Source organism: Erythrolamprus reginae, chromosome 8, assembly GCF_031021105.1.
Source record: "Erythrolamprus reginae isolate rEryReg1 chromosome 8, rEryReg1.hap1, whole genome shotgun sequence".
Taxonomy (NCBI): Eukaryota; Metazoa; Chordata; class Lepidosauria; order Squamata; family Dipsadidae; genus Erythrolamprus; species Erythrolamprus reginae.
Window position 1 is genome coordinate 6,728,831 of NC_091957.1, and position 18,565 is coordinate 6,747,395.

An 18,565-nucleotide genomic window follows, 5' to 3' on the forward strand; every position below is an offset into this window, starting at 1 on the left:
TAATACTTTGCCTTCTAACCACTCATGACCATGACTCCTAATTCAGCATCCAATCAGATATAGCAATAGCACTTAGACTTCTAGACTGCTTCACAGTGCCTTGAAGCCCTCTCAGCAATTTACAGAGTCACTATATTGCCCCCCAACAAACTAGGTCCTCCTTTTACCAACCTCAAAAAAGTGGAAGGCTCAGCCAACTTTGAGCTGGTCAGGATTGAACTGGTGGCAGTCGGCAGAATTAGCCTGCAATACTGCATTCTAACCACTGCGCCACCATGGCTGTTGTGGTTGGCTCTGGCCCAGCTCCTGCCCCAAGGAATGTGGAGGTGGATATGGGGAAAACATCCACATGCCGTAGGCCTGTTTTGCTCCCGATAGAATATCACGAAGAAGACTCCTCTGACAAAGGAAGGGTGAGTGGCAGGGAAGAGGGGAGTTTGGCAGACAGCCCAGGAGGAGATCAATCATCCTTATCATCCCTGGATTCTGAACAAGAACTTATGACGGATCCACACATGCGTAGAGTGATGCATAGGAGAGAACAACTGAAGGATTATTACAGGAGATAAGTGAAGCCACCTGTGGTTGGGTGGGGCTGCTGTACTTAGTACTACAGATAAAAAGAGCAGCGTGCTGGTTTAGCCTCGTGGAAGTTTATCTGATTCATAGTTTTGTCAAGATCGTGGTTTTGCTGTTTCCTTGTTCAAGACTGCGTATGGACTTTCTGGACTTTGGAATTGGACTCAATTTCCCAGTTACTGGGTGAGAAATTGGATTGCATTTAACCTGTGCCTTGTGTGTACCAGAAAATCCCTTTGACATTTAAAAAGGGAGTTTTTTCTGCTTTTCTGTTGATAAAGACTTTTGGTTTTCTTTCTATCGTGTGGTGTGTGTCTTTTTGGACTAATTACCCTGTAATTACGGGCGGTTGGGACACGCCGGCAGAACAGCTATCAATGCTACAAACACCATCTCCTAACTTGATCCTTTAAGACTACAGCATGTCTCAGATCTTAGAGCAATACAGATGATGAAACATCCCCATGGAAGAAATCTATACGATTCTTTACAATATAATTTATATAAAATGAGCCAAGGTGGCCCAGTGGTTAGAGTGCAGTACTTCTGCATGCTGGATTCCTGCAATTTAGCAGTTCAAACCTTACCAGGCTCAAAGTTGATTCAGCCTTCCATCCTTCCGAGGTGGGTAAAATGAGATGGCTGACTGTAAACCGCTTAGAGAGGGCTGTAAACACAATCCTGGGTCTAGAAAGCTTAAAACTACGACGCCTTAAACATGATCTAAGTATTGCCCACAAGATCATATGCTGCAACATCCTACCTGTCAACAACTACTTCAGCTTCAACTGCAATAACAGAAGAGCATGCAACAGATTCAAACTTAATACTAACCGCTCCAAACTTGACTGTAAAAAATATGACTTTAACAATCGAGTTGTCGAAGCGTGGAACTCATTACCAGACTCAATAGTGTCAACCCCTAACCCCCAACATTTCTCCCTTAGACTATCCACGATTGACCTCTCCAGATTCCTTAGAAGTCAGTAAGGAGCGAGCATAAGTGCACTAGTGTGCCTTCCGTCCCCTGTCCAATTGTCTCTCCTATATTTTATATATCCTTTCTCCCATCCATATATCCTTCCTCTACTCTTCATTGATGTATTCTATTCTCATATCCCTTCTTCTATCCCTTCCCTGAAATTTACTACTACACGTTTTTATTCTCCTTAACTTTCAATTTGTATTGGACAAAATAAATAAATAAAATAAATAAATAAAATATATAAGTGCTGTTGCTATAATGTATTTTTCTTTGGATTTCAATTTACTTTGGCCCCTTTTTAAATTTTTAACTGTCCCTTCTGTTTTCAGGCTCTCAAGTACCTGGATTATATATTTACAGGTGTCTTTACCTTTGAGATGGTGATAAAGGTAAGACTCTTTCTCTAGATCTCTTAGGAGCATATCTACAGAGGATCAATACATGAGCATGACATTCGATCACTTATTTGCACATTTATAATAATAATTGCATATGTTAGTCCTTTTCTTTTTTGTTTTAAACATATATTCAATAAAGATTATTTTTTTAAATAAATAAATAAACTACAAAAACAATAGGGATGTCTTCTTTCCTTCCTTTATTTCCTTCCTATATCCTTCACATCTCTCTCTCTCTCTCTCTCTCTCTTTCCTTCCAAAGATGGTTGACTTGGGACTTCTGCTGCATCCTGGTGCCTATTTCCGCGATCTCTGGAACATCCTCGATTTCATTGTGGTCAGTGGAGCTCTTGTGGCATTTGCCTTTTCGTAAGTAGCTTTTCTATCCTGAGCTCTGGTTTCCTGAAGTGGAAAGCAGAGCGATGCTGTGCTTGGCAGGGCTGGGAGGAGGGGCCCGCAAATTTTTTTTTGACTGCCTTCAAGTTACCTAGAAATTCCCATTTGAGTTCGGTGAGCCAGAAGAGATTTATTTATTTATTTATTTATTTATTTTATTTTTATTTATTTATTATTTTATTTATTTATTTTGTCCAATACACAATGAGGGTTTTAGTGTGTGTGTGTGTATTTATGATCCGACATAAAAAAACATATAGCCCCTCCCTGGTACAGAGCTGGAGGGATCAAGGTCTGGTGGCTCAACTGCTAATTCTCTGCCTTACAAGGCAGAGGCTGCCAGATCGAATCCCAGTAAGGAAGGGTGTGGCTAGCTGATGAGGCCAGAACAAGGCCGAAATGGTACCATCCTAGTCTCGCTTAATTTTAAAATTTCAGCTAAAAACATTTGATACATATATATATATATATATATATATATATATATATATATATATATATATATATATATATATATATGTCACATGTTTTTTTGCTGAATTTGAAAATTAAGGGAGACTAGGCTAGATCTATTTCGGCCTTATTTTGGCCTCATCAGCTAGCCATACCCACTGGGACCTGAACCTGCAACCTTTGCCTTGTAAGGCAGAGAATTATCCTCTAGGTTACAGTATCCAATCCCTTCAGCTCTGCACCAGGGAAGGGTTACATATTTTTGTGTCGAAATCACTCTGGTGTATTGAAGGAACATCACAGCTCCATCCATATATATATATATATACACATAGTAAAATACATGATGAAGGTTATAGAGGAGATACTCATAGTAAAATATATCTAAGAAAGAACAGAAGAGAAGATATAGGAATAAAACATATCAATGAAAGAAAAGAAGAAGAGATATAGGAATAGAAGAAAGGTATAGGAGATATAGGGGAGCAATAGGACAAGGGACAGAAGGCACTCTAGTGCACTTGTACTGACCCTTACTGACCTCTTAGGAATCTGGATAGGTCAACCATAGATAATCTAAGGGTAAAGTGATGGGGGTTTGGATTCTTTCAATGGAAGTTAAGCAGATCTTCTACCAAGTTAGCATCCTTTGGTGAGGGTGCAAAGTTAAAAACGCTGAGCTTGTCAGCTGGAAAGGACTGACATCCTGGGTTGGAAACCCAACGTGTCATAAGTCTGGGTGAGCTGCTGTCCTCGGCTCAGCTCCTACCCACTTTTCCTGACAGTTAGAACAATTCATCAGTTGTAAATGTTCCAACATTGGACCTTTTTAAGAAGCAATTGGATAACCATTTGTCTGACATAATGTAGGTTTTCCTGCCTAAGCAGGGGGTTGGATTAGTCCTTTCCAACTCTGTTTATTAGGCAACGGGAACGCCGCTTGGCTAGCAAAGCACGGAAGACCACGTTCGCTAAAAAAAGTTTAGTAAAAGCTACATTTGGAGTATAGGACGCACCCAAATTTTCAGCCTGTTTTAGGGAAGAAAAGGGTGTGGCTTATACTCTGAAAAATACAGTAGTTTTTCTGGCCATCAAAATCCATAGGCATCTGCATCAAATTCCCTTTCCTGTAACTTTTTTGGGTTTTTTTTTTTTAATCTCACAAATTTTTTTGGCAATATTCCGGGCCCATTTGCTGAATAAATGAAATTGTTGGTTTTCACAATACAGTACCGTTTGATGCATCACAAGCTTACTCAGGGTTGGGCTGGATTTGTACTTGGGGGGTGGTGGAGGTAAAACTAACCAAGTTTGGGGTGTTTTACAGACACCACAAAAGGTTTGTTGTTGACCCTCTCAACTGTTTTGGGTGAACAGAACTAAAGTTTTGCTTTGGATTTGACTTTTCCTAATCTGAGCTACTATACTATTTGGGCTACTTACTATAACTTACTATCTGAAGTAGAAATGTAGTCTGCTCCAGAATAGTTTCTGTGTTGTCCTTTCCTGCCCCCATGGAGGGAAAACACTTGTGAGACACAACTTGTTTGGGAAATTATTTCAAAAGGTTTGATCCAACGTGGTGGATATATCTCTTTGCTTTGAACCCGGTCTTCCCTTTTATATCCCAACCCTGCATCAGGATTCATAAAGTTAGACTGAAAGTAACCAGGGTGTAAAAATAATGGGAGGGTGAGGGAAAGTGTCATTTTGAGAATGTATTTTATTTATCTATCTATCTATCTATCTATCTATCTATCTATCTATCTATCTATCTATCTATCTATCTATCTATCTATCTATCTATCTATTTATTAGATTTGTATGCCGCCCCTCTCCGTAGACTCGGGGTGGCTCACAACAGCAATAGAACAATTCATAACAAATCTAATAATTTAAAAACATTGTTAAAAACCCCATTATTAATCAGACATATATACAAACATACCATACATAAATTGTATAGGCCCCAGGGAGATATCTCAATTCCCCCATGCCTGGCGGCAAAGGTGGGTTTTAAGGAGTTTACGGAAGGCAAGGAGGGTGGGGGCAGTTCTACATAGAAGGCTCTTCCCCTGGGACACGCCAAATGACATTGTTTAGTTGGCGGGACCCAGAGAAGGCCAATTCTGTGGGGCCTAACTGGTCGCTGGGATTCGTGTGGCAGAAGGTGGTCCCAGAGATATTCTGATCCGATGCCATGAAGGGCTTTATAGGTCATAACCAACACTTTGAATTGTGACCGGAAATTGATCAGCAACCAATGCAGACTGCGGAGTGTTGGTGTAACATGGGCATATTTGGGAAAGCCCATGATTGCTCTCGCAGCTGCATTCTGCACGATCTGAAGTTTCCGAACACTTTTCAAAGGTAGCCCCATGTAGAGAGCATTACAGTAGTCGAGCCTCGAGGTGATGAGGGCATGAGTGACTGTGAAGCAGTGACTCCCGGTCCAGATAGGGCCGCAATTGGTGCACCAGGCGAACCTGGGCAAACGCCCCCCTCGCCACAGCTGAAAGATGTTTCTCTAATGTGAGCTGTGGATCGAGGAGGACACACAAGTTGCGAACCCTCTCTGAGGGGGTCAGTGATTCCCCCCCCAGGGTGATGGACAGATGGATGGAATTGTCCTTGGGAGGCAAAGCCCACAGCCACTCCGTCTTATCAGGGGTGAGTTTGAGTCTGTTGACACCCATTTACTCTTACCTGGTTACCCAGGAGGGTAGTTAGGCCTAGACTACAAATTCTCACCTACTTGTCCCTTCATAAAAGGACAGGAGTAGATAGAAGGGGTGTCTTTCCTTGAAACACAACCATTGTGTGTGTGTTCTGGGGTTGTTGGGATTACTGTCTTCCTTGGGGCTGACTCTACTCTCTTTTTTTGTGTGTATCTTCCTTTCGCTGGGATCCTCTCTGTAGGAGTTTCATTGGGTAATACATTATTGCTTTCCCTTTCGGCCTTGTTATTGCCTGCGGATGCCTGTGGCCAAAACCTCCTTATCCATTCATGTTGCCATCATTCCATTGACAGCTCTCGCTCATCTTGTTCTTCATAGTCTGGGTGAAAAGGCCAAATAACTCATTTCCTCCAAATGAGGAAGGGGCGACCCATAGTCACCAATCTGGTGGTCTGGTCCACGATTCCCTGCCCTTTCTTCTTGTCTTGGCCTTACCAGTGGGCTCTCCTCTGCTCCTTTCTTTGAGAGCTCTGTTTCTACAACCGTTGAACCTTCTCAATGCAGAAACGAGAAAATCAAGAGGCAGGTCCGGTTCAGTCTTTTTGCTGGACATGATGATCAAGAAATAGGTCCTTTAAGGAAACCTATGGAGATTCTTCAGGGATGGACATTCAAAATTTTCCCCTAACGGTTCTGTGGGTGTGGCTTGGTGGGCGGGTCATGTGACTGAGTGGGCATGACCAACTGGATGTCACTCACGGCAAGGTGGGGCGTAACCACCCCACAAAGCCATGCTCACCAAGCCACACCCACAGAACTGACAGAAAAGTTTAGCCAAGTCTTCTAACGTTCAACCTAGCTGCTTGTCGCCTCCTTCTCACGTTTGCTCTGCATGTATGAGCCCGAGAAGAATGATGGGGGCCAGTCACTGGTGCAATTTATTTGTTCTCGGAACTGCGCATAATCGCCACCACCGGTTCTATAGAACCTGTCTGAACCTCCTGAATTTCACCCCCAGGATTCTCCTACAGGTGCTTTTTCCTTTTTCAAGAGGCGATTGAACTTTCTTTGTTTTTCCTCGAAAACATTTCGCTTCTCATCCCAGAAGATTCTTCAGTGCAGTTCTCACTGATGTTTGACCCCGGAGGCAGCTGATAATTGTCAGATGGCCCTGGCCCCGTCTCTGTCTCGGATGCAGAGCACTCATCCGAGCCTTCTCCAAACTCCAGGACTGGCCCATGTTCCTCCCCAACCTCCTAACTGTCTGAATCTGCTGCCAATTCTGCTAGCCATTGGCAGACCACAACAAAGAAAGTTTTTCTGAGTCTCCTTCTCTAATTTAATTTAATTTAATTAATTATGGGACGCTAAGGTAGCTGGGGAGGAAAAACATCCTGTCTCCTATTTCCAATGTAGAGATTTTCTTTATTTTAATTCACTGGATAAATAAGGTCCTGCGATTCACATTCTGAAGCAGACAATGTGTTTCACTTTGGGTCAGAGCCTGAAAACAAACAAACAAACAAACCATCATATTTTTGTCTTCAGAAGTTGTGGGAGCTTCATCTCTGCAAGCTTTCAAGAAGAGACTGGACTGCCATATGTCAGAAATGATGTAGTGTCTCCTGCTTGGGTGGGGGTTGGACTAGATGACCTCCAAGGTATTTTCCAGCTCTAATAGGAAAGTGAACACAAGAACCAGGGGACACAATCTGAAGTTAGTTGGGGGAAAGATCAAAAGCAACGTGAGAAAATATTATTTCACTGAAAGAGTAGTAGATCCTTGGAACAAACTTCCAGCAGACGTGGTTGGTAAATCCACAGTAACTGAATTTAAACATGCCTGGGATAAACATAGATCCATTGTAAGATAAAATACAGGAAATAGTATAAGGGCAGACTAGATGGACCATGAGGTCTTTTTCTGCCATCAGTCTTCTATGTTTCTATGTTTCTAGTCTTATTTATTGGTTGATTCAACTTAGAAATAAGGAGGACTTTCCCAACAGGGAAAACAATCCACCCATGGAACAGAAGTTGCCTTTGGTAGTTGTGGAAGCTTCATCCCTGGAGGCTTTCAAGAAAAGACCGGACTGCCATCTGTCAGAAATGGCGTAGGGTCTTCTGCCTGAGTGGGGATTGGGGGTTGGACTAGATGACCTCCAAAGTCCCTTCCAACTCTGTTATTATTCTGTGTTCCATCTCCGAAGTTGATCCTCATCTAGCCATCACTGCCCATTTCTTGAAATCCATTCTTCTGCATGTCTGGCCCAGCATCTTGGCGTTGCTTCTCGGGACGGGCACGTAACCCGTGGGTTGATTCCGTGGCTCAGCATGGTTTGAGCGGAATGCAATCAGAAGTGGCCATCAGGGAACCTTGGCGAGATGAGATTGGAGCTGAGTTTCGCTTCAGCTGGGGTCCGGGAGGGTGGTCCTGCCCCTTCTTGGCCTTCTTTGCCAAGGAGGTAGTCCATAGTTCACCTAGTGACCATTTGCAGTTACAAATACTAGAGCCGTGGTGGCGCATTGGGTTAGAATGCAGTATTGCAGGCAAACTCTGCCAACTGTTAGGAGTTCGATCCTGACCAGCTCAAGGTTTGACTTGGCCTTCCATCATTTCAAGGTTGGCAAAATGAGGTCCCAAATTGTTGGGGGAAATAGCCTCGCCCTGTAAACTGCTTAGAGAGGGCTGTGAAGCACTGAAAAGTAATACGAGAATTGCCCAGAAAGTAATGCACCACATTTTTTTTCTTCAACAATTATTTATTGCACACAATGAAACTTACACACAAGAGAGAAGGATGTTTCTTCTACACTCCCTATTTTTCCATGTAATCTCCATCTCATACTATGGCCTTCCTCCAGCGAGACACAAAGGCGTGTATGCCCTGTTGGTACCACTCCTTGTTCTGGTCACGAAGCCATTTCTGCAATGTGCGAATCACCTCTTCGTCATCCAAAAATGTCTTTCGTGACTAACCGTATTTCTGTTGAGTGCAGATTCTCCATAAACTGTACACAAACGTTTGTGAATGTTCCCAACAGTTTCTTTCTCCGCAGTGAGAAATTCAATGACGACACGCTGCTTGTAACATACATCACTTGCAGACGCCATTTCAAAACACTGCTGCAGCTACACTATCTGTCTGAAGAAACACAAAATTTACACCCACACTCCTGACAATTCAAATAATGTATATCTTAAGTTTCGCATTCATATATATATATATTATATTCATATTTATTGGATTTGTATGCCGCCCCTCTCCGGAGACTCGGGGCGGCTAACAACAGTAATAAAACAATGTACAATAATAATCCAATAAATACTAAAAATGATTAAAAAACCCATTAATATAAAAAAACCAAACATACATACAGACATACCACACATGAAATTGTAAAGGCCCAGGGGGAAAGAGCATCTCAATTCCCCCATGCCTGGCGGCAGAGGTGGGTTTTAAGGAGCTTACGAAAGGCAAGGAGGGTGGGGGCAGTTCTAATCTCAGGGGGGAGTTGGTTCCAGAGGGCTGGGGCTGCCACAGAGAAGGCTCTTCCCCTGGGTCCCGCCAAGCGGCATTGTTTAATTGACGGGACCCGGAGAAGACCCACTCTGTGGGACCTAACCGATCGCTGGGATTCGTGCAGCAGAAGGCGGTACCTGAGATAATCTGGTCCGGTGCCATGAAGGGCTTTATAGGTCATAACTAACACTTTGAATTGTGACCAGAAACTGATCGGCAACCAATGCATACCCTCAGTGTAGGCTGAGAAAATAAAATGTGGGGCATTAGTTTCTGGCGACCCTCGTATAATTAAGACTAAGTGCTACTGCTATTAAAGAACAGATAAAATATAGAAATAAAAAATATTTTTTAAAAATTTATTTGGAATAATTCAATTGAATTGTTTAAATTGTCCCCCGGCGAGTTGACTGTGGCAAAATGGTCCCCATTCCATTCTCAGAAGGCTTTGATTTTGCCATGAATTGCAACTCTGAAATTGTGGTTCCTGTCTTCCCTGGGAAAAACAATTTTGCAGGGTTTGTTTGGGCAGCACTTTTCAAGGAGACCTGAATGGCCATGTATGCAAAAACGAGGGCTTATTTAAAGCAACAAGCGAGAACGGCGACAATCTCGGGAAAAAACGCCAACTCCTGAGCCCCCGAGCTTGATTCGATCGCCCGAATGAGATAAAATTGACCGCAGTTTTATGTCATTTGATGGAATGTTTGTCGACCATTCCAGCGCCTTGCGTTTTGTTGGTTGGGCTGTTTGCAACCGGGGTGGACAATGGGTCGAACGATGCCAGCAATAAAAACCAAGACACGTTTTTCTTTCCCAGGGTTAACAAAAATCAAACAGCCTGGAATCTTTCAATGGCCTTTTCCAAGCTGAGTTCTGTGTTTGATTTCTGTGCCATATTATCCACGCCAGATATGATGTTGCATTTTGGGGGTGTTGCAAAGAGAGGGGACAGGGAAAATATAGCACATTGGTGGTGGTGGTGGTGATGGGGAAATGTTATATATTTTCCTAGCAGTGAGGACTTTCGAGTGACTCGGGCTGGGACCAAATCCTTTTCTTGCTGTCATGATTTTTTTATTTTTTATTTGTTTTGCAGAGGGAACAAAGGGAAGGATATTAACACCATTAAGTCTCTCCGTGTCCTACGGGTCCTTCGGCCGTTGAAAACCATCAAACGTCTCCCCAAACTGAAGGTAAGACAACCGACAGGTGCAGAATTTTATCTATCTATCTATCTATCTATCTATCTATCTATCTATCTATCTATCTATCTATCTATCTTTATATCTATCTTTATATCTATCTATCTATCTTTCTTTCTATCTATCTTTCTATCTATCTATCTTTCTATCTATCTATCTTTCTATCTATCTATCTATCTATCTTTCTATCTTTCTATCTTTCTATCTATCTATCTATCTATCTATCTATCTATCTATCTTTCTATCTATCTATCTTTCTATCTATCTATCTATCTATCTATCTATCTATCTATCTTTCTATCTATCTATCTATCTATCTAACTATCTATCTATCTATCTATCTTGTCTGTCTGTCTGTCTGTCTGTCTGTCTGTCTGTCTGTCTTTCTGTCTGTCTGTCTGTCTGTCTGTCTTTCTATCTATCTATCTATCAACTATCTATCTATCTTTATATCTATCTTTATATCTATCTATCTATCTATCTATCTATCTATCTATCTATCTATCTATCTATCTATCTATCTATCTTTATATCTATCTATCTATCTATCTATCTATCTATCTATCTATCTATCTATCTATCTATCTATTTTGTCCAATACACAATGAGGGTTTTAGTGGGTATATATATATACACATAGTAAAATACATGATGAAGGTTATAGAGGAGATACCCATAGTAAAATATATCTAAGAAAGAATAGAAAAGAAGATATAGTAATAGAACATATCAATGAAAGAATAGAAGAAGAGATATAGGAATGGAAGAAAGGTATAGGAGATATAGGAGAGCAATAGGACAGGGGACGGAAGGCACTCTAGTGCACTTGTACTCGCCCCTTACTGACCTCTTAGGAATCTGGACAGGTCAACCGTGGATAATCCAAGGGTAAAGTGTTGGGGGTGTGGGAATGACACTACGGAGTCCGGTAATGAGTTCCACGCTTCGACAACTCGGTTACTGAAGTCATATTTTTTACTGTCAAGTTTGGAGCGGTTAATATTAAGTTTAAATCTGTTGTGTGCTCTTGTGTTGTTGTGGTTGAAGCTGAAGTAGTCGCCGACAGGCAGGACGTTGCAGCATATGATCTTGTGGGCAATACTTAGATCTAATTTAAGGCATCTTAGTTCAAATTATAACTATGTACAAGTTGAAAAGATATTGATAAAATTGAACGGGTCCTAAGCCGGGCTACAAAAATGGTGGAAGGTCTTAAGCATAAAACTTATCAGGAAAGACTTCATGAACTCCATCAATATAGTCTGAAGGACAAAAGGGAAAGGGGGGACATGATCGAAACATTTAAATATGTTAAAGGGTTAAATAAGGTTCAGGAGGGAAGTGTTTTTTATAGGAAAGTGAACCAAAGAACAAGGGGGCACAATCTGAGGTTAGTTGGGGGGGGGAATCAAAAGCAATGTGAGAAAATATTATTTGACTGAAAGAGTAGTAGATGCTTGGAACAAACCTCCAGGAGACGTGGTGGGTAAATCCACAGTAACTGAATTTAAACATGCCTGGGATAAACCTAGATCCATCCTAAGATAAAATACAAGAAATAGTATAAGGGCAGACTAGATGGACCAGGTCTTTTCTGCTGTCAATCTTCTATGTTTCTATATTAAATAAAATTTAAAAAAAGAATTGCACCACTGACTTAAGACTACCAGAGGAACAGTAATTTGGAAGCTTGAACGTGATTGGCTGATTCCAAAACTGTCCTTTTTTTTGCTCCTTTTGGTGCAGGCGGTCTTCGACTGTGTGGTGAACTCCTTGAAGAACGTTCTCAACATCCTCATCGTCTACATGCTCTTCATGTTCATCTTCGCCGTCATCGCGGTGCAGCTGTTCAAAGGCCGGTTCTTCTACTGCACCGACGAATCGAAGGACTTGGAGAAAGACTGCAGGTGCCACAATCTAATGGCAGGTTAGGGCAGGGCTGGAGTGGAGGAGTGGAGTGGATGCAAAGGCTTCCAAGTCTCCATGTAGCCAGAGGAGATACAGTGGTACCTCTTCTTACAAACTTAATTCATTCCGTGATCAGGTTTTTAAGTAGAAAAGCTTGTAAGAAGAAGCAATTTTTCCCATAGGAATCAATGTAAAAACAAATAATGCATGCGATTAGGGAAACCACAGGGAGGGTGGAGGCCCTTTTTCCTCCCAGGAGATACCTAGAGAGGCCCCACGGAGGCTTCTCCCCGCATTTTCCGGCCCTGTTTCCTCCCAGGAGATTCCTAGAGAGGCCCCATGGAGGCTTCTCCCCACATTTTCCGGCCCTGTTTCCTCCCAGGAGATACCTTGAGAGGCCCCACGGAGGCTTCTCCCCGCATTTTCCAGCCCTGTTTCCTCCTAGGAGATTCCTAGAGAGGCCCCATGGAGGCTTCTCCCTGCCTTTTCCGGTTACAGTTTCGGAGGCTCGGGTTTGTAAGTGGAAAATGGTTCTTGAGAAGAGGCAAAAAAATCTTGAACACCCGGTTCATATCTAGAAAGGTTTGTAAGTAGAGGCATTTGTAGATAGAGGTACCACTGTATAAGACGCATTGGAGTATAAGAGACACCTTAGTTTTTGGGGAGGAAAATAGGGAAAAGAATCTGGCTAGGGTCCTAAGTCTGGTCAGCTTCAGCACATTGTTTTATCCCCTGGTTAGGGCTTTAAAAAAACTTTATTCAGAGAGAGTAACAATGAAAGAGCTTGCAAGCCAGTAAGAATTGGGAACTGAAAAGAAACATTCTGAGTAAATAGAGCAATGGGAAAAAAAACCCTACAAAGACAGGGCTTGGAAAATATTCTTTGCAAAGAGTAACAGTGAAAGAGCTTGCAAGCTGGTAAGAGCTGGGATCATCATTAGCACCTGGTTAGAGCTGGAAAGAAACATTCTGAACAAGTAGAGCAATAAAAAAAATACAAAGACAAGGTTTGGAAAATATTCTTGATAGAGAGTATCAATGAAAGAGCTTGCAAGGGGGTAAGAGCTGGAAACATTTTTAGCACCTGGTTAGGTCTGGAAAGAAACATTTGGAGCAAGTTAGAGCAATGACCCCCCCCACTGCAAAAAGACTTAGGACTTGGGAATCATTCTTCACATTGAGTAACAATGAAAGAACCTGCAAGGTAAGAGTTGGGAAAATCGTTAGCACCTAGTTAGGGTTGTGGAAAAAAAGCTACATTCAGAGTATAAGATGCACCTGAATTTCCACCCTCTTCTAGGGAGGAAAAATATGTGTCTTATATTCTGAAAAATATCATAATTCTTTTTTTTTTAGGGGGGGATGGCCATATCTTTATTAAGAATGCAAAACAATCCTTCAAACATTGACTGCTGCAGGATTTTTCATAACCAAATAATAGAGTTGGAAGGGACCTTGCAAGTCTTCTAGTCCAACTCCTTGCTTAGGCAGGAAACCCTATACCATTTCTGACAAATACACTCAAAAAAATAAAGGGAACACTTAAACAACACAATTTAATTCCAAGTAAATCAAACTTCTGTGAAATCAAACTGTCCACTTAGGAAGCAATAATGATTGACAATCAATTTCAATTTATTGTCAGCACATTCAACTTTGTACAGAACGAAGTATTCAATGAGAATATTTCATTCATTCAGATCTAGGATGTGTTATTTGAGTGTTCCCTTTATTTTTTTTGAGCAATATAATTGTCTCTTCATAAAAGTCTCCAGTAATGGAGCAATAACAGCCTCTGGAGGCAAGGGGTTCCACTGATTAATTGTTCTCACTGTCAGGAAATTCCTCCTTAGTTCTAGGTTGCTTCCCACTTTGATTAATTTCCATCCATTGCTTCTTGTCCTGCCTTCTGGTGCTTTGGGGAATAACTTGATGCCTCTTCTTCCTTGTGACAACCCCGCAAATGTTGGAACACTGCTGGTCCTTCTTTTCACTGGACATACCCAATTTCAATTTATTTCAGGAAACAATGCAAAATCAGTAGGAAAAAAATAAATGAAAAGACTGTTATTCACCTCCTCTCCCCCCAAAAATGATACAGGAACTCTTAGACAGGTTTAATATGCTTTCTATTTTAGAGAATTCCCTTATTTTGGAGAAGAACTCAAGGATCATTTGGGGTGCATACATTTATCCAGAGACCCTTCGCTGTTGAGTTGCAAAGTGTCCGATTTTCAGTGGGAAGTAGCTAAAAGTGGGGCAGGTTTTGAGCATTTTGGATGTACATTAAACTTGATGCAGCTGTTTTCAATGTAAAATCATCTGTTTGGCATTCAAATATTGGGAAAAAAAGTTCATTTTGGGTTTGAAACAGAATCCTTGGCACTAAGAAGGGGCATTTTCAAACCCAACTACCGTAATTCAATCTCAACTAATTCAGATCAATCCCAATTAATTTAGATCCATCCCAATTAATTTAGATCCATCCCAAATAACTCAGATCCATCCCAAATAATTCAGTCCAATCCCAAATACTTCAGATCCATCCCAAATAATTCAGATCCATCCCAGATAATTCAGATCCATCCCAAATAATTCAGTCCAATCCCAAATACTTCAGATCAATCCCAAATAATTCGGATCGAGGAGGTGTTGCAGCTCTTTATACCAGTGTGAGCTGCACCAATAATTTTAATTAGAGCATTGCTCAGGAAAACGTTGCTGACAAAACGAAGTCTCAGTTTTGACAGGCTTGGATGTGTGGCTTGTATAAAACACCATTGTTTTGTCTCTTCCAGAGGCCAGTATCTGGCTTACGAGAAAGATGAAGTGGAAGCTCAGCCCAGGCAGTGGAAGAAATATGAGTTCCACTATGACAACGTTCTCTGGGCTCTGTTGACCCTCTTCACAGTCTCCACTGGAGAAGGATGGCCCACGTAAGTTAGCGTCCTTGGTCCTCCTTGGCTTTATTTCTGATTGCAGTCTTGGAAAGTGTGAGAAAACCCTTCCTGTATTTTGGAGAATTTGAAGTCTTATCTTGATCTCATCTCTCTCCTTTCCTTCCTTCCTCTCTCTTTCTCTCTCTCTCCCTCCCTGCTCCTCGCTTCCTTCCTACCTCGCACCCATCCACTCACCCACCCACCTACCTATCTCCCTTCCTTCCTTTCTCTCTCTCTCTCTCTTTTTCTTCCTTCCTTTTTCTCCCTTCCTTCCTCCCCACACCTACCTACCCACCTACTTTTCTTTCTATCCTTTCTTTCTTTCCTTCCTTCCTTCCATCTTTCTTTCTTTCTATCTATCTATCCTTTCTTTCTTTTTTCCTTCCTTCCTTCCTTTCTTCCTTTCTTTCTTCCTCTCTCTCTCTTTTCCTTTCTCTCGAGCTCCCTCCTCCTCCCTCCCATCCATCCATCTACCCACCTACCTTTCTCTCTTTTGTTTTTCTTTCTCTCCCTCCCTCCGTCCCTTCCTTCCTTCCTTCCTTTTCAGTGTTTTGAAGCACTCTGTCGATGCAACGTATGAAAACCAAGGCCCAAGTCCTGGCTACCGGATGGAGATGTCGATCTTTTACGTTGTCTATTTTGTCGTCTTCCCGTTTTTCTTTGTGAACATCTTTGTAGCTTTGATCATCATCACTTTCCAAGAACAGGGCGACAAAGTGATGTCTGAATGCAGTCTGGAGAAAAACGAGGTACTTGCGAGACGTGGTGCACGGTTCCCCTTTCTCTAAGGTTACGTGGTTGAGTTGAACATTTGAGTGGTAAAAGGTTTCAGAGGAGAATCACGCCTACTTTCCATGATTTTTTTGCTTCACCCACGCTCTTGGTCCAGCTGTAGCGATCAGCTAATATCTAAAGGCTGATCGGATCATGACATGAAATGTGTAACCAACTATTTGCTGTAATTGCAAGTCCAAAGAGCTGATGGTTTGGAATGGGGTTGTCAAATTCAAGGCTGGGGGGCTGGCTCTGGCCCAGGGGGCAGGGGTGAAAAACCGGAATGACAAAATATTCAGTATATATATACCGTATTTTTCAGAGTATAAGATGCACTGGAGTATAAGGCGCACCTTAGTTTTTGGGGAGGAAAATAGGGAAAAGAATCTGCTAGCATCCTTAGTCTGGTCAGCTTCAGCCCATTTGGAGCAAGTTAGAAAAACCCCTGCAAAGTCTTAGGGCTTAGAAAACATTATTCTCAAAGAGTAACAATGAAAGAGCTTGCAAGCGGGTAAGAGCTGGGAACATTGTTAGCATCTGGTTAGGGCTAGAAAGAAACATTTGGAGCAAGTTAGAGCAATGAAAAAACCCTGCAAAGACTTAGGGCTTGGAAAACATTCTTGCAAAGAGTAACAATGAAAGAACCTACAAGGTAAGAGCTAGGAAGATGGTTAGGGCTGGGGAAAAAAGCTTTAAAAAAAGCTACATTCAGAGTATAAGACGCGCCTGAATTTAAATAATGGGGGGAGAAAGGATAAGAGGATTGGTTGAATATAGGAATAAGAGAGATACTGATGTAAGACCTATGTAAAATAAAATGTATATATATATACTGCTCAAAAAAATAAAGGGAACACTCAAAGAACACATCCTAGATCTGAATGAATGAAATATTCTCATTGAATACTTTGTTCTGTACAAAGTTGATTGTACACAACAGCAGGTGAAATTGATTGTCTATCAGTGTTGCTTCCTAAGTGGACAGTTTGATTTCACAGAAGTTTGATTTATTTGGAGTTATATTGTGCTGTTTAAGTGTTCCCTTTATTTTTTTTTGAGCAGTGTAGTATTAGAAATATTAATTGCTTCTTGGCTAAAATCAAGTGTAGAAATGTTACATGATGATAATATGGAAATATCACTATAGAAAATGAGAAACAGGACTGCCACACAGTTCAAACTCAAAATGTATGTGGCCCTCAACAAAATTGAGTTTTGACACCCCTGTTTTGGAAGCCCTACATGTCATTGGACCAGAATACCTCCAGAACTGAATTTAACTGAATTTAAACATGCCTGGGATAAACATATATCCATCCTAAGATAAAATACAGAAAATAGTATAAGGGCAGACTAGATGGACCATGAGGTCTTTTTCTGCCGTCAGACTTCTATGTTTCTATGTTTCTATGTAACCGCCTTCTATCGCACGAATCCCAGCGGCCGATAAGGTCCCGCAGAGTTGGCCTTCTCCGGGCCCCGTCGACCAAACAATGTCGTTTTGCGGGCCCCAGGGGAAGAACCTTCTTTGTGGCAACCCCGGCCCTCTGGAATCAACTCCCCCTGGAGATTAGAACGGCCCCCACCCTCCTTGTCTTTCGCAAGTTACTTAAGAGCCACCTATATCGCCAGGCATGGGGGAACTAAGACATCTCCCCCAGGCTTATTATATTTCACGTTTGGTGTGTATGTGCTATATGGTTTTTAATTGTTGGGGTTTTTATATATTTTATTATTAGATTTGTCCCATTGTTATACTGTTTTTTTATTACTGTTGTGGGCCGCCCCAAGTCTGCGGAGAGGGGTGGCATACAAATCTAATAAATAATAATAATGAGGAGGAGGAGGAGGAGGAGGAGGAGAAGAAGAAGAAGAAGAAGAAGAAGAAGAAGAAGAAGAAGAAGAAGAAGAAGAAGAAGAAGAAGAAGAAGAAGAAGAAGAAGAAGAAGATCGGAGGAGGGAGAAGTAAGATTGTGGCTTTTGTGACTTTCTCTTTTTGACGGTGGTTGTTTTACTTCCCTCGCAGAGAGCCTGCATCGATTTTGCAATCAGTGCCAAGCCTTTGACCCGCTACATGCCCCAAAACAAGCAGTCGTTCCAGTACAGAATGTGGAAATTTGTGGTCTCGCTTCCTTTCGAGTACTTCATCATGGTCCTGATTGCGCTGAATACCATCGTCCTCATGATGAAGGTGAGGAACATCTAGGGGTGGTTTGTGAGGACTCTCGTTGGGGTTACATTTGGTCCTGTTTTTCTCCTTGCCGCAACTAAGCTTTTCTTCTGCCTCCTTTAATTTAGTTCTATGGCGCCCCCGAACCCTACGAAGATATGCTGAAATGCCTCAATATTGTCTTCACCTCCATGTTTTCACTGGAATGTATCTTGAAGATCATCGCCTTTGGTGCATTGGTATGAACTTTTATTTCCACGCTGTCAAAGTCAAGGTCTCTCTTTCCAAATTAAACTGAGATTCTCGCTTTCGATACGCATTTCTATTCTATTCTATTCTATTCTATTCTATTAATTCTATTCTATTCCTTATTCTATTCTAATTCTATTCTATTCCATATTCTATTCTATTCTAATTCTAATTCTATTCTATTCTCTATTCAACTCCATAGTCTGGAGGACAGAAGGAAAAGGGGGGACATGATCGAAACATTTAAATATATTAAAGGGTTAAACAAGGTCCAGGAGGGAAGTGTTTTTAAAAGGAAAGTGAACAC

The 18,565-nt window shown here is 41.6% G+C and overlaps 1 protein-coding gene across 1 annotated transcript in view; it reads left to right on the forward strand.

Annotated features, from left to right (window-relative positions):
• CACNA1B (calcium voltage-gated channel subunit alpha1 B) overlaps positions 1-18,565 on the forward strand; it is a 207,017-nt gene that overhangs the window by 142,372 nt on the left and 46,080 nt on the right. The window contains 9 exon segments of the mRNA XM_070759592.1: positions 1,894-1,953; positions 2,225-2,331; positions 5,731-5,742; positions 10,113-10,209; positions 11,965-12,125; positions 14,925-15,062; positions 15,613-15,814; positions 17,866-18,030; positions 18,138-18,248. Coding sequence (XP_070615693.1) covers positions 1,894-1,953; positions 2,225-2,331; positions 5,731-5,742; positions 10,113-10,209; positions 11,965-12,125; positions 14,925-15,062; positions 15,613-15,814; positions 17,866-18,030; positions 18,138-18,248 — 1,053 coding nt within the window.